We start from the raw sequence: 27007 nt of genomic DNA on the forward strand, positions 1-27007 counted from the left end.
CAGAGGCACGAGGGGGCGAACGTGGGGAACCTGACCTGGCAAGAGGAGCAAGCACAGGTCCGCAGGCCTGGCAGCACGCCCCAGCGAGGGGCCGGCGGCAGGAACTCCCTTCGGGGCAGAAGCCCAACCGGCACAGGGAGCCAGGCGCAGCCCGGGCGCAGTGGGGCCAGGATGGGGCATGGCTGGAGCCGGGACGGGGCGTCACTGGGGCCGGGATGGGGCATCGCTGGGGCCGGGATGGGGCATCGCTGGGGCCGGGCCGGGGCATCGCCAGGCCTGGGCATTGCCAGGCCAGGAGGGGAGAGCCGGGGGCAGCCCCATTCCCGCTCCCTGGCCTTCCCCCACGCCACGCCACCAGACCGGGGGTTTCCTATGGCGTGTGCGGGGTTGTTTGTTCAAGCAAAGCCATTAGGTGTTTATTAGCCTTCATTATGGAGTGCCAGAGGGTTAATTAGTTCAGGCTGTTCCTGTGGGAGGGGGTGCGGGGCAGGAGGGCGAGGCAAGAGCAGCAGCAGCCCATATCCAGGTTCCTAGGGCAGTCCACCACTTAGCCCCGTGTCTGTCTTGTCTTTTTTTTCCCTCTTCATCTCTTCCCTGAGCAAATTAGCAGTCCCATTCTCACATCTGCACACTGCTGAGCACAAGGAAGCGCCGGGGCAAGAAGAGGCTGGGGAGCCCAGCTCCTCCGCAGAGCCGGGGCAGGGGACAGGGCGGCAGCCCGGCTCCTTCTCCCGCTGGGGTGTCCGGAGGCAGCAGGGGTCCGCACCCAGGCTGCTGGATGGAGCCTGGCTCTGCCGAAAGCCTCGCAGGGCCCCACTGTGGCTGTGGCCAGCCGACTTCTGGCAGCCTCTCCCGGAGTGGACATCTGAGCGACCAGGGCATCCTCCGCAGGCGTCCCTGCCCTGGCTCGCAGCGCAGCCGGCCTCCGCCAGCTTGGGCTCAGGCCCGGAGACCTTCCAGGAGCCGGCCGGCGCAGATGTGTCCCTGGAGCTGTGTTTGGGACAGCGACAGCACTGTTTATCCATTATATTGTTGGAAAATTGCTGCTTTTGTCCAGAGCGTGGCATGGGGGCTGCTTATTACATTCTGTAAAAACGAAACTACATAAATCATTCCTGTGTTTATTTCTTCTGTGTTGAATTGTGGTGCGGTTGGCAGGGACAACAAATGATTCCTCAGCCTCAGCACTGGATGGGACACAAGGACGTTGCACCCTTGCAGAGCAGAGAGCCCACATGGGGCTCCTGCACCAACCCCTTGCAGCTTTGCGGCCTGGAAACAGGGAGGCGAGGTGACGGAGAACGCTCGCTGCCACCAGCAAGCTGCTTTGCCAGTTAATCACCCGTCCATTAATGCCTGAGCTCACCCAGCTTTTGCTCCCAGCTGACCTCTGTACATAGACATTTTTGTCTGTTTTATCAGAAACCCGCCCTCTGTAAATACTGACAGACCGTGGGAGAGGGGCGGTGGGCAGCCTCACAAACACAACTCAGCCGTGCTGTCCTGACACCCGCAAGCCCTTGTGCCCACTCCTGGCCAGGCAAAACAGAATCCATCCCTCCTCCCCAGGGATGGCTGAAATCAACTTGGGGCAGTGGAGAGAAATCCAAACCCAGGGCTGCTTTGCTAGAAAGACAAACCCTGGGTTCCTCTTCCTCGCTTACAACAGCGGCAGTCTGTCAGCAGCGGCGCCTTGCATCTCTCCGAGGCAGCTGGTGCTGGGCACCGCTGGGGCAGCAGATCTGGAAAACGTGTCCCTGAGCCTGGGACCGTGCGGCCTGGGCCGTCCCAGTCCCCGCAGACGGAGAGCCAAGGGGGAGGCTGTAGACCCCTCCCTGGAAAGGGGGAGCCCTGCCACCCCCAGCAGGGTCCTTACTGCTCGGTGGCCCCCCTCGCCATGTTTCTTGCTGCTCCGCTGGCATTGCATTCATCTTGGCCATCAAAAGTCTTCTTGCAGAGGAGGAACAATGCTGCACCAGACTCTGCTGCGATGTGAATGAAGCAGCCCGGCTCTGCCAATGCGCAAGGGGAAATTGCAAATGCTGAGAACGTAGGGTGCAGGGGAGTTTAGGAGCTCCCAGGCTGGGCCCCAGCTCTCCCAAGCCGTGCTCAGCATATGACCGGAGCGGGACGGCCATATCCACCCGTGCTGGATGCATCCTCTCCCAGACGGATTAGCGCAGTTTCCACTTCAAGAGCAAAAAGACAAAGGTTAAATAAAACAGAAAAAGGTATTTTAAAATGGTGTTGTGCTGCTTCATTTCCACACACACCCAGATGCCCAGGCCCCTCTGTATTTTCTCTGTTTAGCCTGGCAGCCACTCCTGGGATTTATTTGCCCACAAACTCCACGGACTGACTTGGGGTGCAAGAGTGGCTCATCTGAAAACGGATGTCCACATCCCTTGTGATGGAGCAAACGTTATCAGCTTTTTAGCAAAAGAAAATGAAAAACTAGCAGCAGAGCACAACGAAGTAATCCCTGCCAGACGGAACACTGGCAATCAGGTACAAGACAACAACGGCTGTGGCCCTGCTTAATTATTTCTGCTCCACCTAATTGTGAAAAAAACAGTAATTTCCACTTAAAAGACACTCTGTGTGATCTTCAGGAGGGTGATTCCCCTGTGGAGCTGCAGCTTCCCCAGGGAAGTCACTGGCGAAGCCCCACGAGGGCTTTGAAGAGGGATTCCCTGGAGGGTGGGCATTAGGCACTGCCATTTTCCAATTACTGTGCGAGAAGCCCCCTCTCTGTAGGAGCTCTGCCCTGAAATCAAACCCCCCGTCCCGCACCCGGAGGGCTGCCGGCAGGAAGGGAGACACGCTGCAACAGGATCCGCGCAGCGTTCCAGAAGAGCACTTGCACGTTCTGGAGCTGAAAGGAGATGAAGCTCCCAAGGGGCGCCCGCAGAAAGTCCGCACTGTCTACTGTCTCCGCAAACCCCGGCATTGCCAGCCCAGCTCCCAGCACACGGCCAAAGCGCGTCCCCTCCCGCCCCCGCCTCCCCTGGCTGGGGCTGCTCAGAGGTTTGTCCTCCTAGAAGGGATGGGGACGAAGCTCAAGGCCATTTACACCACCGCCTGCCAAGGAACGTAGAACCCTGGCACGTACCCACCTCGTGTGGCAGCGCGCTTTCGCCCGCTGCTGTGCTGTGTTTTTAAACAACCCTTACAAGCTGAGGTGCGCTGGTCTGGCAGGCGAAAGCTGAGCTCGCGTAACCTTGAGATTCACTGTTACTGGGTGTCCGCGTTTGTAAGCAGCTGACGTAAATCCTGCAGGAACATGAAGCGTTTCTGGCAGGTATGAGAAACTAGAGGCTGTCCAGGGAAGCAGTCAGCTCCCTGCCCATCGCGGAGTGGCTGCAGTCTCTATGCGGGGGTGGCACCAGGGGACACGCAGCAAGGACAAAACCCACCTGTGGCGACAGGACATGGAGCTACTCCTGGTTCACGTCCGATGTCTGGGATCTCCGCAGCCTCCACACCCAGAGACCTGTTATCTGTTTGTCCCCACATCACCAAAGATCACCAGCCGCCTGCGGCCGCCACGCGCTGCAAACTCCGGCACCGCCGTCTGCGGCCGCCACACGCTGCAAACCCTGGCACCGCTGTACCTGCTTCACCTGTCTCCAGCAGAGCTGTGCTTTCTGGGGGTCTCCAGCCCTCACCCCCGGATGATTTACAGCGGCTGCAGCTGGAGACAAAGCCGCAGACAACAGCCTGGGCTAGGTCGAACTTTTCCAAACTGTTGCAGAGCTGAGAGGCCATCATCACTGAAAGTAAATATACAGAACCATGGAATCGTTTAGGTGGGAAAAGACCTTTAGGATCATCAGGCCCAAGCGTTAACCCAGCACTGCCAAGTCCACCACTAAAGCGTGTCCCTAAGCACCACATCCACACGTGTGATCAAACATGACCAAATGATTTTCCTCTCGCAGCCATGCTGAGGGCTGTGGCCCTGAGCCAGGAAAAGCCATCTCACAGCGTGCGGGGAGAGACGTTTCAGCTGCTCCGGCACTGAAAAGGCATCAGCACCGCTCTGGGCTGCCAGAGCACTGCTGGTAGCACCTAACAGGCAACGGCACCTCAAGAAAAAGGCTCACTCAAGGCGCACAAAGGACTCAGGCGGTGGGTAGTGCGGGACAGAGCAGCCCTGAACATGCTGCCATCCCAGCGCTGGCCACCGACCTCTGCGCAAGTGCCTGCGCCGAGGGCTCCCGAAGCCTTCGCTCCGCCGCGCACGCAGCTACCCGGCTCTGCAAGCCATTGGGTTATTATCTTCATAAATAAGTAAAACATTGATTTGATGTGCTTTTAATCTTGCTCTTAGCCATAAAAATGCAGAAAAGTCTGTTCAGCAAAGGGGTAAAGCTGAACCCTACAGTTAGATAGTGCAGCTGCTTCTGAGCACGGGCCAGTCTGCGGAAAAACACACAGCACGCTGAGCAGGGCCAGGTTACCCGGCCAGCAGCATTTTCTGTCTCTAGGAGCAGGAATCAGAGACCACGCTTCACTACCACCATCTCGAATTTCAAATGCCCTTGCAATAGATAGCTTCTAGATTGAATTCTCCTTCAACTTTTCAGAGGGCCTTCCTATTTCATAAATAACAATAGTTTATTACTGCCTTGTAAAATTTCATAATCCTTTCCTCAGCAAGAATGACAAAGATTCAGAAAAAAAAAACCAGAAAGTGCTTTAAACAGGATGACGCCAAGAACGAATGAAGACAGAGCATTTCCTCCAGAGCGGTGGCTCAGCTCCATTTTGCCTTTGTGGCACTCGGCTCCACGTTCATTTGCGGATGTGCTAACAAGTGCACCAACAACTCCCAATAAAACCTTGGCTCCCATAGGTTCGGAATGGCAGAACACGCTCCACGCCGGCTCTGCTGCAGGACCCATACAGGCTGGGCTGCCTCCGAACGCATCTCTCACGCACATGTGCTCAGAGGGGGCTCACAGGCAAGTTTTGAAACCACTCAGGGTCGGTGTCCAGGGCTGGGAGCTGTCATCCTCTCGCAAGAGAAAAGAGGTTTAGGGAGCAGTAATCTGCAAAGTGCAGCAAGGGCATTAGGGCGCAGACGGTGAGCCTGTGACCCACAGACTTCACCGCAGAGTGACAGGAGAAAGCTGCGCTGCTCAGCGAGGGAGAACGCGGGCATCAGTTTATTTTTGGCATGTGGGCAAAGGACGACACCCACACACATCCCTTTCTTTCCCTACAGCTTCGGCCCCAGAAAGGCAGACTCTCACGCCCAGCAGCACTCTGCAAGTCCCATTCTGATCTGGAGCGAGACAGTTTTCCAGTGATGCCTGCCGAGGCAGCAAGGGAGTTTGCCTCCACGGAGAGGCGGACATGGGCTGGCGGAGCGGTGTCTGAGCGGCTCGCTGGGGCTGCCCCACAGCCTGGCTTGGCCCCACACCCCAATCCTGCAGCCAGCAAACCCAGTAGCCCCTCTCCCTCCCCGCACAGCATCCCGGCAGGTCCCACACGGCCGTGACACGCGGCCTGGCAACGTGTCCTCCCTCTGTCAGCCTTGCTGAGGTCCAGGGATGCCTCCCCATCCGGGACAGCAGCCTCGGTGCCCGGGTTCGTGGAAGCAGGTCAGGCCCTCCAGTCTGCTCTGACACTGACCCGGCAGAGACGGAGCGTGGCCCAAGGCAGCGTCTCTGCACTTGAGTTCATTCCTCCTTGGGATGCCTGGGAATCTTCTCCTTTATATCAGCTTCTAAGTGGAAGCTTCAGCAGACTGAGAAGGAGCAGCTGCAGTAAGCAAATAAAACACCGAGTGTCCCAAATGCTTTCCTTCCTTTTAATTTTTGTTCACCAAGTGCTGGTTTGCAATAATTGTTTAAATAAACATGTCACTGATTAGCTAACTTCTGAACCTTGGAACAGTATCTTCTGATCTTTTATGATTTCACAACTTGCAGATGAGACAGAGACTCTCAGGAATGCTGAAGGCAAGCAATCAGCTTCATTTGCACAGGTCACAGAATTAGGACCAAGGGTTACACGGGGAGGATCCAACCAGGCCATTTCCTAATTCTGGCTGACAGTGTGTCTGTAAGTCTTGGCTGCCACTGGACCCCAAGCTCCCGCAGTACTTCTGTGAAGTACTTCATTAATTAATGCAGACATACACGAAATAACTCACTGATGGCTTCTGCAGAAAGGCTTGCTCCTAGCATCTCTTGTGTGTGACCTCCAAAAACACTCACTGAGGTCTCTGCTGCAGCCTAGGCTCAGTAATCGTGACTCTAATTAGTGTCTGCTTTTTTTTTAATCCCGCGGGCAGAGCTTGCCATGGAGCCCTCAGAAATCTTCAATCAGTTGTATCCTTCTCCAGGCCCCCTGGTTTCTGAGTTAGCTGAAAGGGTGCTGCCATTTCTCAGGGGGTTTGTGGAGGCCACGGCACTTGTTCCGCTGAACAGCAGCATTCTGCCTCCGAGGAGGCTCGCCTTCACCTCACGTTTGTGTAATTTTAAATGTTTTTACATCATGTCATTACATCCAGAGGCCATTTATGTGCAGCATGTGAATTTCCTCACTGTCTGCAGAACTTTCAGACTGAACAGTCTCTCTGCGAACAACATCCCGCTGGCACACCGCACCTGGCTGGGCTCCCAATGGCTCTGGAAGCCACACGGCCCCCGCGGCTTGGGCGGCACAGAACCGGGGAAGCGCGAGGGCCGAGCTCCGCCGCGGGGCTGCCGGTAACGGCCCCCGCCGCTCGCCTGGTGTCGGTAAGAGCGGTTTGCAGTTCTTCCTCGAACCGAATGATCTTTGACCGCGCCTGTGCTTCGCAGAAGCAGCGCTCCGGAGGTCAGGGGTTAACGGGCCTGGAAACGGCCCTGTGTTTATCAGCAAAATCAGCCCGGGATAACGCTGGGGAGAATGCCGCTCCGCTCCCGCGGCTCGGGCTGCTGAGAAAGCACCGAGAGACCGGCGCCCGGGCGGGGAGGCCCGACGGCGGCGAGGCCCGAGGGCCCCGGCGCTCTCGCGGGCTGACGGCGCCCGCTTCACCGCCCTGCACGCCGGCGGCGCGGAGAGAGCGCGGGAGCGGCCGTGCGCCGGGCCGCGACCCCCGGGGGACCCTCGGGCAGCGGCCCCGCAGCCCCGTCCCGCCCGCACCGCAGGCCGCGCGGGGCTGTTCCATGTCCGCGTGCAGGGGGGAGGGGGGGGGCACGGCCCGCGGGCGGGGGAGTAGGGCCGTACCATGTGTTCAGGGTAGGGGGGAGCGTCACGCGGGCGGTAGCACGCGCTGTGCACGTGAGGTGACGGGGGGGGGGGGAGCTGCCGCACAGCCAATGGGAGGCAGGCGCTGCGCACACGTGCGCGGACCCCGCTGCTCAGTTTTCCCGGCGGGGCCGCGCCTGCGCGCTGCTGCTCCTCCCTGCGGTTCGGCGAGGCGGCAGCGCGTGCGCCGGACGGCACTTCCGCCCTTTCCGCAGCCCGGAATCGTCCCGACGGTTTTGCGACAGCCGTAAGTGAGCGGCGGCGCCCGGTGGAGCGGAGCGGAGCGGCGCGGTGTGGGCGGCGGCGGCGGCGGCCGCGAGTGGCGGCGGGGCGCGATGAGGCCGCAGCAGGCGCCCGTGTCAGGCAAAGTGTTCATCCAGCGCGACTACAGCGGCGGGACGCGGTGCCAGTTCCAGAGCAAGTTCCCGGCCGAGCTGGAGAACAGGGTAAGGCGGGGCGGGCCCGCTCCGAGCCGCCCGGTGGCCCGGGGCCCACCCCCGCCGCCCGTCTCGCCGGGGCTCGATGGCCGCAGTGTATGCGGCGGGAGCGGCGGGGAAGGGCTGGGCCCTGCGTCCGCCCGCGGGCCGTTGGCGTGAGGCCGCGCGGGCAGGCACCGGCTGGCGCCCGGGCGGCGTCCACGGGCGGCCTGGCAGACTGGCGCGGCCGCAGGCCCGTTCCGCAGCGGGTGGCAGATCTCCTGCACACAGCTCCGCTCTGCCTAAAGCCGCCTTCTCCGGCGTAGGAGGGAAGTGGGGTGTCTCCCCCGTGTCCCTGTCCTGCGAGCAGTTCTCCTCCCGGCGCGCCCCAGGAGGGCTGTGCTGAGGTCTTCAGTCTGTTTTTAAGTTTAAGCATGTTAGCGCTTTCTAATCGTCTCTTTTAGGTACAGCCCTGTGCATAGTGTGAGGGGGGCATGATTTCAAAGTTTAAAGGCAAATCCTGCTTTGGATATTGTTTATCTTTTGGCATAAAAGTGTTATTTGTTGTCCAAACAGCATTTCTGATCAATTGTAGCAAGAAAATACTTCTAATTTGCAGTGAAAAGCCTGTGAAAAATGAAAAAAATGAAAATGAAAAAATGAAAAACAGTGAAAAATGCTTCTCTTCAGTGTTTATGAAATGCTGATGTTTTGTGCTTTCTGTAGTCCTGAGGAAGGCAGCTGTCTTTTGCAGCAGTAGAACAGAAAGTGTTCATTGTGCGGTGAGGAGAACGCCTGCGTTGTTGCGCTGCGGCGCGTTAGCACTGTCCTCTCTCGTGGAGAGCAGCCAGTTCTGCTCAGCCTGTCAGTGGCCTCACAAGTACTGTCTCAAGTGCTTCCCTTTTGTTTGATGCTGTCAGATGTAACATCTTCAACTGATAGCAAAGCAAACACTCTTGCTAAGGCCTTTTATCTTTCTCACCGCACTTTTCTTCCCCGTTTATTTGCTTTGGTTTGTGTTGTTTTATTGAGAGCTTGTTCGACCAGCCCTGCAGCAGCAGTAGGGCATTGGTGATATTAAGAGCTAGCTCTGTCAATAATCCACCCCCTAACTGCTCTTTTTAATCTAGCAGATCTCTTTGTGTGTGAATTAAGCTTTTTTTTTTTTTCTTTCCCAATCAAATTCCATGTTGGTTCAGTTATGTTACTCTGAGTTGTTTTGTGTTGGAAAGCAGACTCGGTCTAATTGCTCGGCAGACACTTAACAAAGAACTGCAGGTCTGTAACTCAGAGCCAGAGTCTGAAGGATGCTGTAAACACAGTGGCTGCAAAGCGCGGAAGTGCAGATAAGCCACAAATGAAGGTAGGTGTCTGGAGGTGTCGGTGAGTTCTGAACTGCGCAGGGCGTTGCACCTGAACCTGACTTCCCTTGCAGATTGATAGGCAGCAGTTTGAAGAGACTGTCCGAACGCTGAATAACCTCTATGCAGAAGCTGAGAAACTTGGGGGCCAATCTTACCTTGAAGGGTGTCTCGCCTGCCTGACTGCCTACACCATCTTCTTGTGCATGGAAACACATTACGAAAAGGTGCGCTGCTTTTGTGTTCCTTGTTCCCTGGAAGGCAGCATGTCTCAGACTTCAGTGAAAGAACATTTCCTGGTAGGATTTCTGTGACTTGTACTGTTGTACAAATTCCGTATGGACTCTGGGGTCTTACTGCGCAGTCATTTCACGTTTACATCAGACAGACTGTCTGTCTTAGTCAGTTTGAGTAATGTAATGATTGCCTGTACTTCAGAGCAATCACACAAGTTCCATCCCAAGTTGTGTGCTAGGCTTCTGACGTTGCTGCGTCTGCGATGTTGCTGGGGCTCTGACTCTGAGGCAGGCAGACCTGACTAAGGAACTGTGACTGTGCTCTTCTCCTACCAGGTTCTAAAGAAAATTGCCAAGTTCATCCAGGAACAGAATGAGAAGATCTATGCTCCTCAGGGCCTCCTTCTGACAGACCCCATTGAAAGAGGACTAAGAGTTGTATCCTTTGGTGGTTTCCTACGTCGTCTCCTGGTTTGTCTGTCTGTGGTGTGCTTGCCACCTGTTGATCTTGGTACGGCACACTCTGGTCGTGCTTGATCCGCGATAGAGCAGAATACGTGATTAGTCGTGTTATTCTCCATTGTGTGCTGTTCTCTGAGGTTTTAGCGCTAAGATTTATCGCATCAAAAGCCAATGAAACACAGTGTTGGAATCTGTCCCTTGAGACTTCCTAGAAAGCACGCTATGTAGAAACGGAGTATTTCCAGCGCTTCAGATGCTTCCTCTGTTTCAGTGATCTCTCAAAATGCAGCTTGTTTGATTGGAAAAAGGTGACCAGCTTGGTAGGACAGAAGCTGATAATGTGAAAGCAAGAGATGGATGTTGTTTAATTGCAGCTCTCAGCTCAGGTGAAGATTTTCCCGTATGACATCACTATAAGTTGATACCAGCCTAGCACTTGCTCTCGGTTCTAGCATGGTTTATTTTAACTTTTTTCCTTCAACTCTTGAACCACACTGCAGCATTTTATCTAATTACTACCTTAGCAGTTGTACAGACCTCGCATAGCAAGTCTGTGGGTAGAACGAGTTACACGTAGCATTTTTTGCGAATACTGAAACCGAAGCAAGTGAAATACAGAATGCCACTGAAATGCACGCGCAGGCTGCTTCCTTGCAGATGGGTTATCTCTGTATTTGTCTAAATAGCTTATGGTGGTCTTCATTATTCTCAATAGCTTATGGTGGCTTCATTATTCTCAATATGTTTTCCACATTTTTCTGTGCATACACCACCTGGAAAAAAAAAATATTCAACTTGACTAAAAGCACGTTCATTTTGTTTAGTGACTTAGTAGCTAAAATGTAGAAATGTTAACTTTTGTGTAGTGTGTAGCCTTTCCTAACAGAAGGTGGCAAGGCTCGCAGGCCCTCCATGCAGAGCATCTCGTGTTCTTGCTGTCAGAACAGTCCTGGGCTGGGTGCACCACTGGTCTCGTGTGCCAGGGCATCTCTGCTGTGTGCTGTTCCGTTTGCTTTGTAGCTCTGAAACTCGCTGTGAAACAGCAGGTATGAAGCAGAAAGATCAGAGGTTCTAATATCTTAATATTTTTCCACTTTTTAAAAATTTCATAATCTTTTTATAGTATGTTTCCCTAACAGCTTTTCTGTGCAGATTGAAATTACCATTTATGAAGACAGAGGTATGACCAGCGGAAGATAAAACTGTGGAGTCTCAGGTACATGTTACCCTTATACTAGATCAGTCTCAACATGTCTTCTGTGCTCAGCGGGGTAGATTCTGTTATCCTGAGACAGAGTATTTATCCAATCACTGTATGTAATCAAAGGCTGTTCACATATATGCTGCGTGGGCTAGATTTTCTGAATAGTAGAAATATCAATACTTGGCGTTATGCCACTGAATGTTAATACAGATCAGATGATACCGGATTTACCTTCAGAGAAATTCAGAACTTGATTGTGTAAATATGCATAAACCTGTATTATGTTCAAAATTGTTTGCTGGTCTGTAGATAAAAAGCTTTTATTGTCTTGAGGTTTTTCTGTTACAAGGTTCCAAGCAGACAAATTTAAGACTAACCCTTAAATCTGGACTTTAAAACAGGTCACTATTTAAATGTGTATTTTGGATCTCCAAACAGTTTTCAGACTAATAGCATAAGAGAGAAATACTCAAGAAAAATTGCTGGTGATGCTATACTAGCCACTTGCTCTTCCTGTACTGCTGTGAAAGGTTCAGCTTTGCCTTCTGAATGTTTTCCGTGGTACCTCAAACCAGGGTCTATTTTAAAAGCTGCTGTGTTTTGCACACTTGTGAAATGAAGGTCATAATCACAGCACATTAAGGATCCCCTTGTATTTTGCCTAGAAGTCAGTGTTGTTAATCCTAGAGTCCTGAACAAATCAAAGTGAGTAATTACACTTTACTGCCTTGACTCACTTCTGTGGACTGTGGAATGGCAGCTGTTCTGTTCCAGAGGGAACTGAGGAGAGAACTGCTATTGCCTGGGCTGACGCTTTGGTTTCATGTGCCAAGCGGTGGGATTCTTCCAGACCTCTTCTGCTCAGAACATTTGAGAAGATACACTGTATAAATACAGAAATGCAGTATATCTTACCTGCTGTCCTGAATCTTGGAATACGGCGTATTCTGAGAGTCAGATCTTACACGACCTAAAGGGAAAATACAAGTAACTAACTTGGTAGTGTTACTGAATTCTTTCAGTGCTTTTTTAACCTGCCTCTGCTACGTGTCTCTAGGATTTCTCTTTTGGTAGTCTGCTTATGATTGACCCATATTTACGGTGCATATAAACCAGATCAATCTGCTGCAAGCTGGAGCAAATCATAATAAGGAGTTCTGGTAAAGGCAAACGGTGAAGATTCTTGCTGATGCATACCTGTTTCTAAACAACTCTGGCTTATTAACTTGGCATTGCTCATAGATGCCAACTCTGTCCCAAAATATCCTTCTTTATCTGGTTATTAGCGCTTGGGGACCTGTTACATTGCATGGCATTTGTGTTCCACTCTTGGAATAAGCCTGTGTTTTATCAACCGCATCAGCATAGATTTGGCATAAGCCATTTGTCATGACTCGTTTCATGGCAATTATTGCAGAATGTTTTCATGGGTGAGGTGGGTTTTGAGCAATTACATAAAAGCTAGCTCTGTCAGTGTTCAAACAACTGAAATGTCTAAACCAAAGACAGACTTGTATCGTGAAGTTCTGGATAGTGTGACTTGCAAATGTTTGCGGACATTAAACATCTGTTTTGAAAGCAGTACCCAAGCAAGCCTGATCTGGAACTGGAGCTTTGTTAGATACTCATCTCCTCCACTGTAACTCAGTCATTTGAAGTCTGCGCACTGTCCTGAATGGTCCGTTCATGAGTGCAGCCTACGTGAGCTCTACAAAATGTGGACTTTCTGTCTTGTGTAGTGGTAGAGGATATGACTGGCTAGGCGTAGGTGGCATATCTTAGGGCTTCTAATGCTCTCTGCTACACTTGTGTAAATTCAGAGGAACTTGAGATCTGCAACTGTATTTGAGATCTTATCCTATCCAATAGTTTTAACTAGAAAAATCTTTGCATGACTCTGACCCTGAGTGTATTCTAGCATACAAAAACTTCTATTGCAGTTTTTCAGCTGAATGCTGTTCCAGTTCTCACTTCCGTATCTTTACTCATGATACTCTTCAGTTAAGAGTGGCCAGGAACCTCTAGCTTTGGTAGCTTTAACTGGAAAAAGTTGCTCAAAGGCACTTAGTTTTCATGGTACTGTGTTGCAGAGTCTCAGAGTTAAAAGAGTGCTTGGAGTGCTTGAAAGCAAGGTGCTAAAATAAAGGATCATGCTAACTGCATGTGGTGTAGAACTGCAGAATTACGGTCTCTGGGTTTCCAGAACACCTATTGAACGTTCATTAAGCTTTGCTTTTGAAATGCTCAGATTTGAACCGGTTCCCTTGTCTTGGGTACTCTGCAGGTCCTGGGATGGTAGTGTAGGTTGGTGGCAATGGGTGCAGAAAAGAGATGGGAAATACTTATGCTGTTATGCAGAAACAAAGTAAATGTCTTTATTTCCTGTTCGACAAATGACATCCAGAGTCTTGGAGTCTGTTCTTGCTACTCTCACTGCAGCACGTAGCAACCCTGCCTTTCCTGCTACATACCTCCTAGGGTAACATAGCTACGTAAAAGTTTGTGTAGGGTTTGTTGGTTTTACTTAGTTTCTAATAATATGAAACTTCTTTTCTAGCAGATAGCTCAACAGTGGACTTGCTGTATCAAAGTTCCCCTACCTCCTACTTTAGAGCATCATTCCTTTCTCTGCTGCCAGATCCACAGTGCCATCTACTACAAGGACTAACTTCCTAAAACTGCTCCACATGGGGTGACCTAGCTGGTCAGCATCCATTTTGTGGCAAACTCTTCAGCAATGAGATCACTTTTTTTAGTTTTTTCAAGAAAAAGCAGAAGCGGTAAAGCTGCGTACTTTTCCGAAAGAAATGGGGCACTTAGCCCATCAGAAGTCTAGTTTTAGTCACGTAAGTGCAGTGCTGTTCCTCCCTAGCTCTTAAACCCTTCTGTACAGCCGGGCTTTGGAAAGCTACAAGTCAGAGTTGGGAATTTTCCAGAAACAAGGCCTTCCCTCCAGTTCCGTATGGGCGTGAGGGGATACACAGTGCCTCTACCTGGCGAGAAGGGACTCAAGGCAACGAGCCTCTTGCATTTCCTGTGGTGATTCCCGTGGAAAACTCGAAGGCAGTGTTATTTGTTTTAATGTTTAGGTTGTTCCTAGAAGGGGGGGGAATAGCCGGACTCTAATATCGATGTTTTTTTCTACTGCTGTAACTGTGCTGTTATTGCATCTGTCAGTGCTCACCAGAAGAGGGGGGTCTATTCGTTCATAAAGCAGTAAGTACAATAAAATGGATGCTGAACCAATAAACATAACAGTTCCCGCCCTACTCTGATTAATATGTGAAGTGTAAAACTGTTTCTTTATGAATTTATTATATATAATTTATAGAAAAACATTGATTTGACAAACTGTTAGATGTTGTGTAAGATGGTTTCTTAACTCTGTCTGCTGGCACACCATTGAAAAGTAGAGCTGTGCATTATTTAGTATCCCCACGCATCGACATTCCTCAGCAATACCTGCAAAAGTAAAGTTCCTACAAACCAAGCTGGCTTAATTTTTTTTCTCTTATATCCTTTTCCCTTATCAAAGCAAGGATGTCCTGGTTTAGGTTCTGAACGTCGTTGTCCAATTGTAGGAGGAATTCAGGCATTTGGAAAGGAGAAGATTTGTGCAGAACAGAGCGTTTTGGCTTTTGGTGGTACTGTAGGTGCTAATACTGGATCTGAAATTCCAGGCTTATTACTCAGCCACTGATTTTTTTTTTTTGAGATTTGTTTAATATTTTAATTGTATAAAACTTGTTTTTTCTAAACTGTAACAGTGTTTGCCTTTCACATCTGTTGCAATATTGGCAGAAGTACTAATGGATTAGTAAATTTTTTCTTAAACTGTGTCTGTGTCCTATTTGGTAACACTGCTGTCCGTGAGATTTTTACTCTTAAGTAGCAGAGTCATGGTTGCGAACAGACGCAGCTAGTGTGGTTTCAAGATCACTGCGGATAAAGCTGCTGTTTATTCTGTTGTTGTACTTGGTGTTTGACCCGAGCACATTCAGTCCATTTGTAACGCAGGCGCTGGTTCTCCAGCTGCCCACTGGCACCAAGCGTGAGGGATCCCTGGGTGGCTGACGAGCACATTAATTAGCAGGGCCCTGCCGGCGGTGAGCGGCTCTCCCTGTGCCCGGCCTTTCTCTGTCACGTTACTGCGGGGTCCGACGGAGACGTGGTTTGTGCGCTTTTAACGTAGCTGTGTTTCCCAGCCGCGATTCGCGCCGCGGCCCCGCCATTTTCTCCAGCGTCAGCCGCGTGCGCAGCGGCGCTCACCCAGGCCGCACCGGGCGCCTGCGCACTCCGTGAGGCAAGCTGGGCTACGCGAGGCGCCTGCGCAGTGGGGCGGGCCGCGCATGCGCCGAGGGCAGTGTCGGTTGGCGGGAGGCTGCGGCGGCATGGCGGCTGGGGGGGCGGAGGCGGACGCGGACTCGGACGGGGCCAGCGAGGAGCTGGTGCTCACCCCGGCGCAGCTCATCCGCAGCCTGGAGCAGGTGGTGTGGTCTGGGGAGAGCGGCTGAGGGCTGGGCCCCTGGGGAGATCTGGGGCGAGGGCGGAAAGCTGAGCCCCGGGCTCTGCGGGAGATGTGGGGCGGGGGGGAGGGCCGGGCCCCTGGGCTCGCCGGAGGAGGTGGGGAGGGCCGAGCTTCTGGCCTCTCTGGGGTTGGGGCGTATGGCAGATGCATTCCTCGCTTCCACTTACAGTGTGCCTCCTTTCAGGCCTGGATGAATGAGAAGTTTGCTCCAGAGCTGCTGGAGAGCAAACCTGAGATCATTGAGTGTGTTGTGGAGCAACTGGACCACATGGTAGGTTCTGCTGGGCTAAGGTGATAATACAGGCAGGGCCTCGGTGCCTGGCCTGGCAGATACATGCTTGGGTCCCTCTGGGATTGCCAGGACTGTCTGTCTCAGGGACAAGGCTGTTCTGAGTACCTTCTTTCAGCTTGTCTTGGAGAGGGGACTGTGAGATGCAAAGAAATATTGTGCTTTGTGTCACCAATAGCTACATTCTGTTTTTTGTGGGCTCTATGTGCAAAACCCATCTTCCTCTTTTTGTTGTTTGACATTTCATGCATTTAATTTCTCTTTGCCTTTCCTTGTAGGAGGCAAACCTGAAGCGGGCAAAGAGAGGAGACCTGAAGGTCAGCATTCACCGCATGGAGATTGAAAGGATCCGTTACGTGCTCAGCAGCTACTTGCGATGTAGGCTTGTCAAGGTAATACTTGCTTGTGCTGCCCGGGGGATGAAAAAAGGTGACTTCAGGAGTGATTTTTTACCCATACAATGCCTGCTGCTTCAGCAAGTCACTTAATTAAAGCGAGCTCTCTCTTTGTGTGCTCTGAAGTGCAACCCAAAGGAATTCATTCCTTGGACACGCTTTTCTGTTGTGATGAAGGAGAATCACAGCATTGCTATGAGTGTTTTCTTAACCTCATCTAAGCCCAGCATGGCTCAGCTGAGTGCTGTGTGTTCTGCCTGGGCCCTGCCACATACACGTATGGTTGTGGTGCTTGCAGACCCCAGCTGACCATATTGCTGTTAATTTAGGGGCGGGTATTTGGGCAGGCCTGTGGCTGCTGCACACACCTGTACAGCAATGGACTGCTGCTTGCAGAGGAAGCCTCTGGGGAGCGAGCATTGTAGGCACTGAACTACTGGGAGACATCTGTTTCAGTCTTTGGGATTTTGTTCCACTATCAGATCGAGAAGTTTTTCCCCCACATCCTGGAGAAGGAGAAGTCTCGAGCCGAAGGGGAGCCTTCCATTCTGTCACCAGAGGAGTTTGCTTTTGCTAAAGAGTGAGTATGTTTTGGATGCATCTCTCTCCCTTTTTCTAGGTTATAGGACTCACCCATGTGTTATGCTGAACAGTTCTTGAGACTGTTAGCCTTAGACAGGTGGCTGTTCTGGTTTTGTTAGTGAGGGGGGGCCTAAGGTGGCAGCTTCTGTAGGAAACTGCTGGAAGTCGCTCCCCTTTGTTCAGTGGACTCGGCCAGGCCTAGGGCGGACCTGCTGCTGGCCAAGGCCGAGCCGATTGGTAGCAGAATGTCCCGTGATAACGCCTCTGTGATAACGGATTTAAGAAGGGGAAAACAGGAAAAAAAAGGAGAGAGAGGAGACAGATGTGAAGAAGCTGAGCGGGGGCAGAGGCGCAGAGGGGGAGGCGCAGGCCTCATGGGCCTTGCAGGCCTCACCCTCTGGCCTCTCGCCATGCAGCCGACTGGGCCCAACTCGGCCCGGCCCGGCTGCAAGAAGTGGAGAGGAGATGAGAAGTGAATGAGATGTAAAAAGGATCCTGAGAGACATCTGCCAGCCTGTTGTGAGGAACGGCTGCAGACGCCAAGGTCAGTGAAGAAGGAGGGGGAGGAGTAATATGGCTTCTGGCCAAGATTCCTCTGCAACTCGTGGTGACGACCATGGTGGAGCAGGTTGTCCCCCTGCAGCCCATGGAGGTCCACGGAGGAGCAGAGATCCACTTGGAGCCCGTGAAGGACCCCATACCGGGGGAGGTGGATGCCTGAAGGCAGCTGTGGCCCGTGGAGGGCCCGCTGGGACAGCTGTTCTGGAGGGACTGCACCCCGTGGAAGAGATGACCCATGCCGGAGCAGTTTCACAAAGGACTGTGGCATAGGGGTGGGACCCCACAACAGAGCAGGGGAGGAATGTGAGGAGTTCTTCCCCCAACCATGAAGCAGCGGCGTAAAACAACGCGTGGTGAACTGACCGCAACCCCCATTCCCTCTTCCCCCTGTGCCGCTCAGGAGCGGAGGTAGTAGAGATAATGTTAAGCTTGGGAAGAGGGAGGGGTGGAGGGAGGTTATCTTGTTCTCTGTCTCATTCTCCTGCTGTTTGTAGTAATAAATGAATAGTTTTCCCCAAGTTGAGTCTGTTGCCCGTGACGGTAACTTTAAGGATTTCTCCCTCAAACCTCGAGCTGTTTTTCCTTATATTTTCTCTCCCTGTTCTCTGGGAAGGTGGAGGGAGTGAGAGAGAGACTGCGTAGTCCGGTCCTGATCGGGGCTGAACTACGACAACAGGTTTGCAGTAAGAATCGCAGGCTTTATCAGGAGGTTTCCTTATGGACAAGGAAAGAGCTGGAGTAAAATGACAGGTAACTCTCAGCCAGTTACCAGGGCAAGCCATTAGCCTTGTCTCTGGCCGTGCCTGTGGGACCAGGAGACATTGCTGTGCTGGCATTTTGATTCAGGACTCCCTGCAAATTTGTACGTGATTAAACCAGTAAACGCTACAATGATTTGTTTCAGGTACATGGCAAACACAGAGACTTATCTGAAAAACGTGGCCCTGAAACACATGCCACCCAATCTCCAGAAAGTGTCTCTCCTAAAGTCAGGTGAGTACATCCAGGCTCCAGGGTAATCTGAAAATTATATCGAGGGTGTGGGGAAGGCTCAGGGGAGCATGAGATGTTATGGGCCAGTCCTCCAGCTGGCGCTCGGTAGAAGCAGAGATGACACGATGGCAGTGTCATAACGCTGCTGCGCCGTGTGGTGTGTGGCTTGATGCTGCTGTCAGAGGATTGTGCTGACCCCCGCCTCGAGTCGTGTCTTGTGTTGGGGCAGTGCCTGCTGCATCTGACCAGGAGGGTCTCGTGCTCCCTTTACTGGCTGTGGGTTTGCTGTCCCTCGTACCCCTCTCTTAGCTCGGTGTCCTGCAGAGTAACGTACAGGAGTCTGAGCTTGTGCTCTGAATCCATTGTTTGCAGTTCCGAAGCCCAACCTGGACGCCTTTGTGTTCCTGAGGGTGTTGGAGCGGCAGGAGAACATCCTGGTCGAGCCAGAGACAGATGAGCAGAGGTAGGTGGGTGCTCCCCTGTGTGGTGCATGTAAATAAGTTAGTTTCACAAAAGCGGTGTGGGTTACAGTGAAACGGGAGAGGCGGTTTAACTCCGCATCCGTCCCCTGCAGGGAGTACACCATCGACCTGGAGGAGGGCTCGCAGCACCTGATCCGATACAAGACCATTGCCCCGCTGGTGGCCTCGGGAGCGGTGCAGCTCATCTGAGGGGCGAGCGGTGAGTGCAGGGCCGGGACTGCGGTGGCACCGGGGCTCCAGCTGCCGCACCCCCCGCCCTCCCGCAGCAGGCAGGGGGCACTGGGGTGGGGCAGACCGTGGGGCTGTGTCCCCTCCGGGTGGGGCGCAGCTGGGCAGGACAGCAGCGGTGTTGGAAGGGGGACGGGGCACGGCTGCGCAGGTCAGCAGCGGTGTTGGAAGGGGCATGCTTGAAAGCATACGAATAAAGCAGCAGGACGTATTTCGTTCTGCTGGTTGCCCCACAGCTCATCAAACTCCTGATTGCTTATGACATGCCTGGAATACAGCCAGACTCTGGAGCCAGGGCAGGCTGTCACAGCACTCCCTCCAACAAGGCTTTGCAGCAGCCGTGCCACAGTCCCCTTGGAGTCCCAAGGGAGGGACGAGTGTCGCTGCTGCCTTTGCAGATCCCCAGCTGGTCTGGCAGCAGACGTGGACAGAGTGTATCTATCCTCAGAAGTGACTACAGCCTTTGTAAATAGCAGGGTGCTCTCGTTTTGAACCTGCGGGTGTGTGTTCATTCCTGTCCAGTTTAGCACTCTTCTTTAAGTTAGGCGATTGGCTGGAAACTGACTGACCGAACGGTGTGGCAACCAGCTGTGTAAACTCCACCTTCCCCCATCGGCTTTGATCTCCTCACAGGGTCTGTGCAAACCTGGGTGTTGTGCAAGTGGCCAGCTGCTCTGAGGTGAACCAGGGGGATACTTCTGCACCACCTTTGCCACATGATCCACTGAGCAAAAGACCACCACATGTAAAGATACTTGCTGGCAGAGCAAATCCTGGTTCTCGTGGAAGGAGCAGGAGGGATTTGGAACACGTTAAGGATGGAAACTGCAGCTCAGAGCAAAGGGAATGTCATGGGTGCGCAGGGGAGAGCCGTAGGGTTGCCTGTGGGGTTACCAAATTTGTTCCCTTAAAATCAGCTGGGAGATGGCCATGAGCTTAGGAGTTCAGGGTTTCTGCTTACCTCGGGTGTCTCCCTTGAAGAGTTGTGATGCAGGCCAAACAGCAGGTCTGTCCTTCTTGGAAAGGCCTGGCTTTGGGGAAGCAGGCTGCACGAGCTTTGTTCTGCCTGGGCAGGCTGTCCCAGTGTCAATACAGTTGTGTATAGCCTCTTCTCATAAGGCCAGAGACTTGTGCTGCTTTTTCCTGACATTTTAGCAGTAACAGCACTGTCCTTGTGAAATATCCGCCCCTGCCATTACAGGTGTCTGAGATTTGCCTGCAGAGTAGGCCTGGATTTGGAATTGCTACGTGGACCTTGTGCTGATAATGACATTTCTTGCCCTGGGACAAGGGTTGAGTGCCGCCAGGAGCCAGGGCAGTTTTCTCTGATCAGATTGTGAATGGTGCAATCACAATCAAAGCTTTGGGAATGTCAGACAGCATTTGCAGGTGTGTCACAAACCGCTTCCGAACCAGAACAACTAGTTCGCGCTCAGGGTGTTTGTGCCAGAGCCACGGGGTCTTCAGACCGGCCATGTAAAACTGGTGTTGCTCTGTGGTTCTGCTGCGTGCACAGACTTTGTGTAAAGCTGACACCAGCGCAGATCCTGCACGGAGGGTTTAAGTGCTGCTGTTTCACTTGAAATTCCTGCATGTAGGTCGAGTCCAACGCGGTGGGGGAGAGGCCTTGCTGCTTTTCCAGGCTTTTCCGGCCTGCTCTCTGGACTGGCTGACTGCGGGGAGGTTGCACCACTATTACAGCTAAGCCTCAAGCTGAAGGCTGCCTTGGTCTGTGAACTCCAGAGCAAGCAGGGCCCTTGTACAGGATGGTCTGCGCGATCAGCAGCTGAGCCCTGTGGAAGAGCTCTGAGGAATTTTGTAAGCGTGCAGGGGCTTGTGGTGCCTTCGTGTTGTTTAGAAAGGTATTGGAGCATAAGGTTGGCAGAGCTCTCTCAGAATGGTCTCTTGCTGCAGGATGAGAACAGGAGTTTTGGTTTTGCCTCACTTTCTGCGCTTTGTGTGTTATTCATGCTGCTTCCTATCAGGCCAACACTCTGTGTTTGATTTCCGCAGCAGAGCATTCAGCTCCCTTTGCAAGGAGACTTGGATCAACAGAATAAATGCAAAGTGATGAGTCAGGGGGCATTTTCTGGAAAGTTTCAGTGCGTAGCTGCTGGGATGCCTTATTTGAGACCAGTGGCCGCCAGTTTCACTGAAATGGACCAGCTGTTATCATGGGCTCAGGAGAAAGCAGCTTTCTGCTGCGCGTGATCTGAAGGCTCTCCCTCCACAGAGTGAGGGGTTCTGGTACAGCTTCTGATTGCGGTTGTGAGGGTAGAAACTGTCAAACTCCCTTCTGCTGAAACAGCTGCTGGGGCAGGGGGGACAAGCAATTCCTGCGTGCTGGTCACATGGAGGAAAAGCTCCTCCAGCCCTGTTGACCTGCGCATGCCTCTTCTACTTGGAGGAGAAGCCAGTGTGTGCTGCCTCAGCCCAGTGCCTGTCGGGTGCGTGGGCAGAGTGCGGCTCACGTTCCTTCAGGGCAGGGTCTTCCCTGCGTGGTGCTCTGCGTGAGGGACAGCCTGGCGCTCCTCCGGCACTCCCCTTCCTCTGCCAGGCCAGGGGTGACACAGTGCATCTCGTAGTGTGAGTGGCTTTGCATGTGTGGTTTATAGTGCTCCAAATGAATCTGTTTAGGTAAAGGAGATTCTCTTAAGTACAGACGTTAAGGGGAGGCTGGGTTTAATCCTTAGGAATCAGTAGCACACACCTCTGCACGGCCCCCAGGAAGGGCTGTGGATTGTGCCCTGCCCGTGTCTACAGCCCAGGGAGATTCACAGAGGTGACTGAGGTTCCCAGCCAAAGCCGTTGTTAATCCGCTGCTGCAGAAGCGTGCTATAGAAGAGCTGCTTGGAGAATGTTTGAGTGGCATGTCTGGAAGACTTTCTCCTTGGCCCTGTGGCCCTATTAAGTTTGTCTGAACAGTCGTCTGGACAGCTAGTACTTGCCTCGCTGCTGCATCTCACGTGGCTGCAGCAATGTGAGTGTTACGGGGCGCCTGTCCTCTTCTAGCAACCGAATCTTGACTGGATCTGATTGTCTCCAGAGTGCCTTCAGTACAGCTCCGCTCTGGAGTGCAACAGCTGGCACGCGGCAGCATCTCACAGGCTGTGCAGGATGTTTGAAGATGGCTAGTAGGCTGAAATTGGTCGGGCTCGAAATGAGATTCAGCTTTGGCACACGTGAAAATGCTGCTGTCTTCTTTTTGTCTCCTTCCGTGATTAAATACCGGGACATTTCTGGGACTGGATAGTGCCTTACTAACACTGCCTTACTAACACTTACACTGCCTCTATTCTGTCTGTGTTAGGGGGGAGAAGTGTCTGCAGCTTTATCAAGAAAGTGATGCTTTTGGCTTGTATGTTTAGATGGAGGAGAAGACCTAGCAGTCCATCCACCTTAATCTGTGCCTCTGGAAGAGAACGTGCAGAGTGGGAGCAGCTTTTCCAGCTTCTATGGGGTCTGCTATAAAGCTTGAGCTCGAGTACATCCCCTGTTCTCTGCTCCCTCCAAGGTGGAGATAGCTGGGCTTTACTGAGTGATTAGCTCTAAACGCAAAGGAGGTGGATGGTGAAAGAGGTCGCAAGGAGGGCACTGACAGTGAGCTGTGATTGCCCAGCCTGAGCTGGATCTGCTCTCCTGAGCGCAGGAGAAAGGTGAGGCAAGTGGTTTCATTGCTAGGAAGCCTCTTTCATGCACGTATCAACTTCCCCCAGTCACTGAAGTGGGGGGAAACGCACTGTCAGCCTGAGAGGATGTGATGAAAGGCTGGTTCTCAGAAAGTAACAGCTGAAAAGTGACTCGTCACCTGCATTGTAAGCGCTGGAGGGCACCTGTGCGTGTAAGCGTGTGTAGTCGCTAGTACGCAACCCGTCGCAACGGTGCACCAGGAACTGTCTTCCCTTGGCCCCAGTCGTGTGTAAAACGCGGAGTGCGGAGAACCTGCCCTGGTATTTTCCTGTGGGCTTTCTCTTCCGCTGCCCTGGCTAACCTGACTGTAGGCTGCTGTGCTTCTGGGTGACAACAGCTTTCCCGGAGTTGAGAAATACCTGTGTTAGAGCTGGTATCCAGGGAGCTGTTCCTCTGAAAGTGCTGTTTAGGAAAAGCAATCCAAAGGTGGTTCTATTTATTTTTTCCTGGCTGTCTACAGGAGAATGATTTGAAATAAATAATGTGATTCAGTGAGGATGATTATTCCTTAGTAGTAATAACTACCTACACAAACTTTCCTACACAGTGGGGAAACAGCTGGAAATTCTGCAGGAAAAAGTGTCAAGTATTCGGAGGTTCAAAAGCAGGCAACTTGTGAGACCATGAGCAAAAGCCCTTAGTTCAGAGAAAAGGGGGGGCAGTTTGCTGTCGTGACCTTGGGAGATGTTGCTTGGGTTTGTAACTCGGGCAGTTGTCGCCACGGTTAAACCTTGTAGGGGCGAGTAAGGTGTGGCTGATCCTCCAACTGACCTCTCGGGAAGGATGTGGCCTCGGAAACAGGGAGCGCTGCTTCCAGCTCAGGCCTGCGTGCGGCCAGGGCTTCAGCTTGAGGCTTCTGCCGCAGCGCGACGGCTGCGTGCTGGCAGCAGGTCTGGCCTAGGCCCCGCAGACGGACCTGACCGGTGCAGCCCTGGCCAGCAGCAGACATCGCCAGCTCCTGCAGGCCCAGCCAGACGAGTCCTGGTCACCCACAGAGATCTCCGTCCGGCTCCTCCCCAGGCAGGAGCGTGGCCAGCAGTGACATGAGTGCCACACGTCCTTCTAGGGGAAGGTGCTGCTTTGACTCGTTTCCTTTTCTGATGTTTTTTGCTGACTGAGGCCAAGGCTGAACTGCAGATTTTTGTCAGCTGTGTGCAGGGTTCAAGCTCACTTCCCCTGGCCATCCTGCCAGAGATGTCTCGCGTTGTGCTGGAGACACTGGTGATGGAAAGCCCTGTGTACATACTGAGGGGTCGGTTGTGTCATAAGCTGATGAAAATCTGTGCTGTCAGCAGGAACAATCAGGGCTGCTTAACGTAAATGGCTAGACAGCTCTGGAGAGATTAGCAGGCAATAGAGGGCAGGGGTGATCTGATTTAGGCGCTGGTCTTTTCTGTCAAGGAGTCACATGTAAGCTAAACAGTGAAGGTGATTGCCAGTGGAGGTGTCAGGGACACCGCAGCGTCTCTTCCCTGCCCAGGTGTGAGTGAATTTCTTTTTCAGGGCAAGGAGCCGGGGTAAGAAACTTGTGAGTTACATTCATTTTTGGCAGAGGATGAGTCCAGAGCTGGGGTTTTCCTTGCACTTCGACACCCTGGAAGCAGCCGTCTTGGAACAAGCACCTGAGTTCAGACCTCTCACCAGTGCAGAGGGCGTGAGAGGAGCACACTCCTCCCTGTAGCGTCCTCCGGGCGCGGACACCTCGGCTCACGTTTCCGTTCCGAAAGCACCGGTGCCTTCCTGGCATCAGGAGCTTTTTCTGTGCTGCTGCTCTTACCCCACCTCACGGCGGGGCGCGGCAGCAGGAAGCTGGGCTCCCCAGCGAAGGCCGGAGAGAGGTCCCCGGTGCCCGGGTCGCGGGGCTGCCTCGGTCGCCGCCCCCGGCCCCGGTGCACCGGCCGCTCTCCGAGGGCTCCTGGGGGCCGGCACCGCCCCCGGTGCGTGGGAGGGGCGGGGCGCGGGGCAGTCCCGAGCCCCCATTGGCCGCTCGGGGGAGTGTCTCCGGCGCTGATTGGCTGCCGCCGCGGCCGCGGGATGTCTCGGCCGCCGGCGCTCGCACGGCTCCATTGAGGGCGCGGAGCCGCCGGCAGCGGGAGCGGAGCGGCCGGACGCGATGAGCTGCGGCGAGTGAGCGCGGGGCGGGGGCGGGCGGAGGGACGGGGGGGGGTCCCTTCGGCGGGGCTGGCGGCCTGACCCCCTCTTCGCCTCCAGGCTTTTCCAGGTGTACAGCGCGCGGGCCGTCGCGCCCCCACCCATGCCCGTGGACCTGGCCGTGCGGCTCTGCCTGAGCCACTCGCCCCCCATCCGCAAGCTGCTGAACTCCTACGAGGAGCTGCGGGGCAACCGCGGGCGCAAACCCCTCCGATCCTGCCTCAACCAGAAGCTGAGCGCAGAACCTGAGCCCGAGCGGCGAGACAGCACCAAGAGCTCCAAGGGCCAGAAGAAGAAGAGGGTCGTGTTTGCTGACACGAAGGGGTTCTCGCTGACAGCTGTCCGCTTCTTCTCAAAGATTGAGGAGGACCTCTGTGACTTGCAGCATGCCCTGTCCAACCTTGCCTCCTTGCGACCTAGGCTGCGGGATTCACGCTCGGAAGCATGCAGGTACGTGCTGGACTTCCCACAGCCCTCTGCAGACTACGTGACTTTCCGCAGCCGCCTGCACAGCAACCTCGTCTGCCTGGAGAACTGCCTGATCCAGGACCGTACCCTGTCAGGGACAGTAAAGGTCAGAAACATCGCGTACGAGAAGAAAGTCACGATCCGCATCACCTTTGATGGCTGGAAGAGCTTCCGGGACATCTCCTGCCAGTACATGCATAGCACGTACGGCTCGGCCGACGCAGACACCTTCTCTTTTGAGCTTGCCCTGCCCAAGCCATCTGTATCCCGCAGGGCCACAGAGTTCTGCATCTCCTTCCAGTGCGGACAGAAGACCCACTGGGACAACAACCACGGGAAGAACTACAAGATCTGCCCCGTGGGCGTGATCCACCCTCCCTCCCAGGCCGTGAAGAGTGCCAGTGGGGTCTGGGAGCATCTTGGCCCCTCTCGGGCTGCCGCCTTGGTCCTTTCACACCTGCAGACCTGGCGGTGCTCAGACACCCAGGCTCCCTATTGGTAGGACAGCAGCGCGGGGCGAGGCGTAGGTCCCTTCTGCGTTCCCACTGTGGCACGAGGGTCTTTGGGGAGGGGTCGGCCGCGGAAGATGCTGCTCGCAGTTGTGTTAGCTCCTCTGCGTGTCTGGTCCCTGCCGCACGAGCATCTGCTGGTCTCTGTGGAAGCTTCTTCGCTGCCGGCTCCTGCCACGGAGGCTGGAAGCTGCCGCTTGGTGCGGCTTCTGCCTGTAGGTTCTCCAGGCAGCGCAGCGGGGAAGGGCCGTGGCCCGCGCAGCGCCTCGGAGGGGAGCCAGCCGCGGGAGTCCCGGTGCTGCCCAAGTGCCTTGCGCGGAGCTGCTGGGGAGGGGGCGCCCGGGGCCTCGGCACAGCCCGCGCTGCCGCTCGCTGCCCCGCCGGCCTCTTGCTGCGGGCGGGCCTCGCCGGGCTGGCGGCGGGGGCGGCTCGGGCCGGTGGTGCTGTACCGCGGAGTTTAAATAAAGTGACTGCGCTTTGCGAGCCCGGCCCGCGCCTCTGTCTGCGCCTGCGCCGCCGGGGCGGGGCGGGGCGGGCCGGGAGGGCGCGGGGCGGCAGGGTGTGCCCCCTGCCGGCGGCGTGAGGCGGCGTTACGCTCCTGCGGGCGCGGCCCCGCGGACAGCGCGTTGACGTCAGCGCGGGGCGGGGGCGCGCACGGCACGTGGCGGGGGCGGAGCCGAGGCCCGGCGGCAGTGGCGGCAGGTGAGTGCGTGACCGGCCCGGTTCGGCCCGGCGGCTCGCGCCCTCTCCCCCAGCCCCACCTCTCCCCCGTCTCCCCGCACGGGCCTCGGGCCGCCGCCCGCTGCTGCGCCCGGCGGGGACGGGGCGCCTGGGCAGGGCCTGGCCCGGCCGCGGACCGTTAACCGGCGCCCGCCGCGGGGAACGCGGCCTGCCCGCCGCGGTGCCGGCCGCTCCGCAGCGTCCCCCCCTCGCTCCCCGCGCAGGGCGCGATCCGGCCCGGCCCGGGTTGGCGCGGCCGCGCCCCGCCCCCCGATGCCACGGCCCGGTCCCCGCCGCTCGACCCGGGGCGGAGCCAGGCGGCCCGGCGGGAGCTCCGCCCGCTCTGCTCGCGGGCGCCGAGGCCGAAGGTCGGCGGGCCGGGCCCCGGCCCTGCCCTGGTTCGCTGCGCGCGGGGGCCGTGGCTCGGGGCGCCGCGCTGCCGGTGCGCGAAGCTGAGGGCGACTCTCGCCGCCGCGCCCGGCCCGGG

General features: G+C 54.7%; 2 protein-coding genes and 1 pseudogene across 3 annotated transcripts; all 3 read left to right on the forward strand.

Moving 5' to 3' along the window:
- The first annotated feature begins 7494 nt into the window (after nt 1-7494).
- GOLGA7 (golgin A7) lies at nt 7495-14763 on the forward strand. Of its 2 annotated transcripts, none has more exons than XM_086768059.1 (5): nt 7495-7691; nt 9097-9249; nt 9595-9696; nt 10873-10936; nt 13482-14763. In XM_086768059.1, exons 1-4 carry the CDS (start codon nt 7581-7583, stop codon nt 10918-10920), a joined length of 414 nt encoding a protein of 137 aa, XP_086624185.1. In that variant the 5' UTR covers nt 7495-7580; the 3' UTR covers nt 10921-10936; nt 13482-14763. The 2 variants fall into 2 exon arrangements, with proteins under 2 accessions (XP_086624185.1, XP_086624184.1); XM_086768058.1 differs by having other exon boundaries at nt 7496-7691; nt 13485-14763.
- A 526-nt stretch (nt 14764-15289) lies between these two features.
- Nucleotides 15290-18951, forward strand: GINS4 (GINS complex subunit 4). Its single transcript, XM_086768056.1, has 7 exons — nt 15290-15411; nt 15637-15723; nt 16020-16133; nt 16619-16716; nt 18184-18272; nt 18645-18735; nt 18847-18951. Exons 1-7 carry the CDS (start codon nt 15316-15318, stop codon nt 18941-18943), a joined length of 672 nt encoding a protein of 223 aa, XP_086624182.1. The 5' UTR covers nt 15290-15315; the 3' UTR covers nt 18944-18951.
- A 5975-nt stretch (nt 18952-24926) lies between these two features.
- Nucleotides 24927-26265, forward strand: LOC104477419 (protein phosphatase 1 regulatory subunit 3C-B pseudogene; annotated as a pseudogene).
- The last annotated feature ends 742 nt before the right edge of the window (nt 26266-27007 follow it).

This window comes from Chlamydotis macqueenii, chromosome 27, assembly GCF_036417535.1.
Source record: "Chlamydotis macqueenii isolate bChlMac1 chromosome 27, bChlMac1.mat, whole genome shotgun sequence".
NCBI lineage: Eukaryota > Metazoa > Chordata > Aves > Otidiformes > Otididae > Chlamydotis > Chlamydotis macqueenii.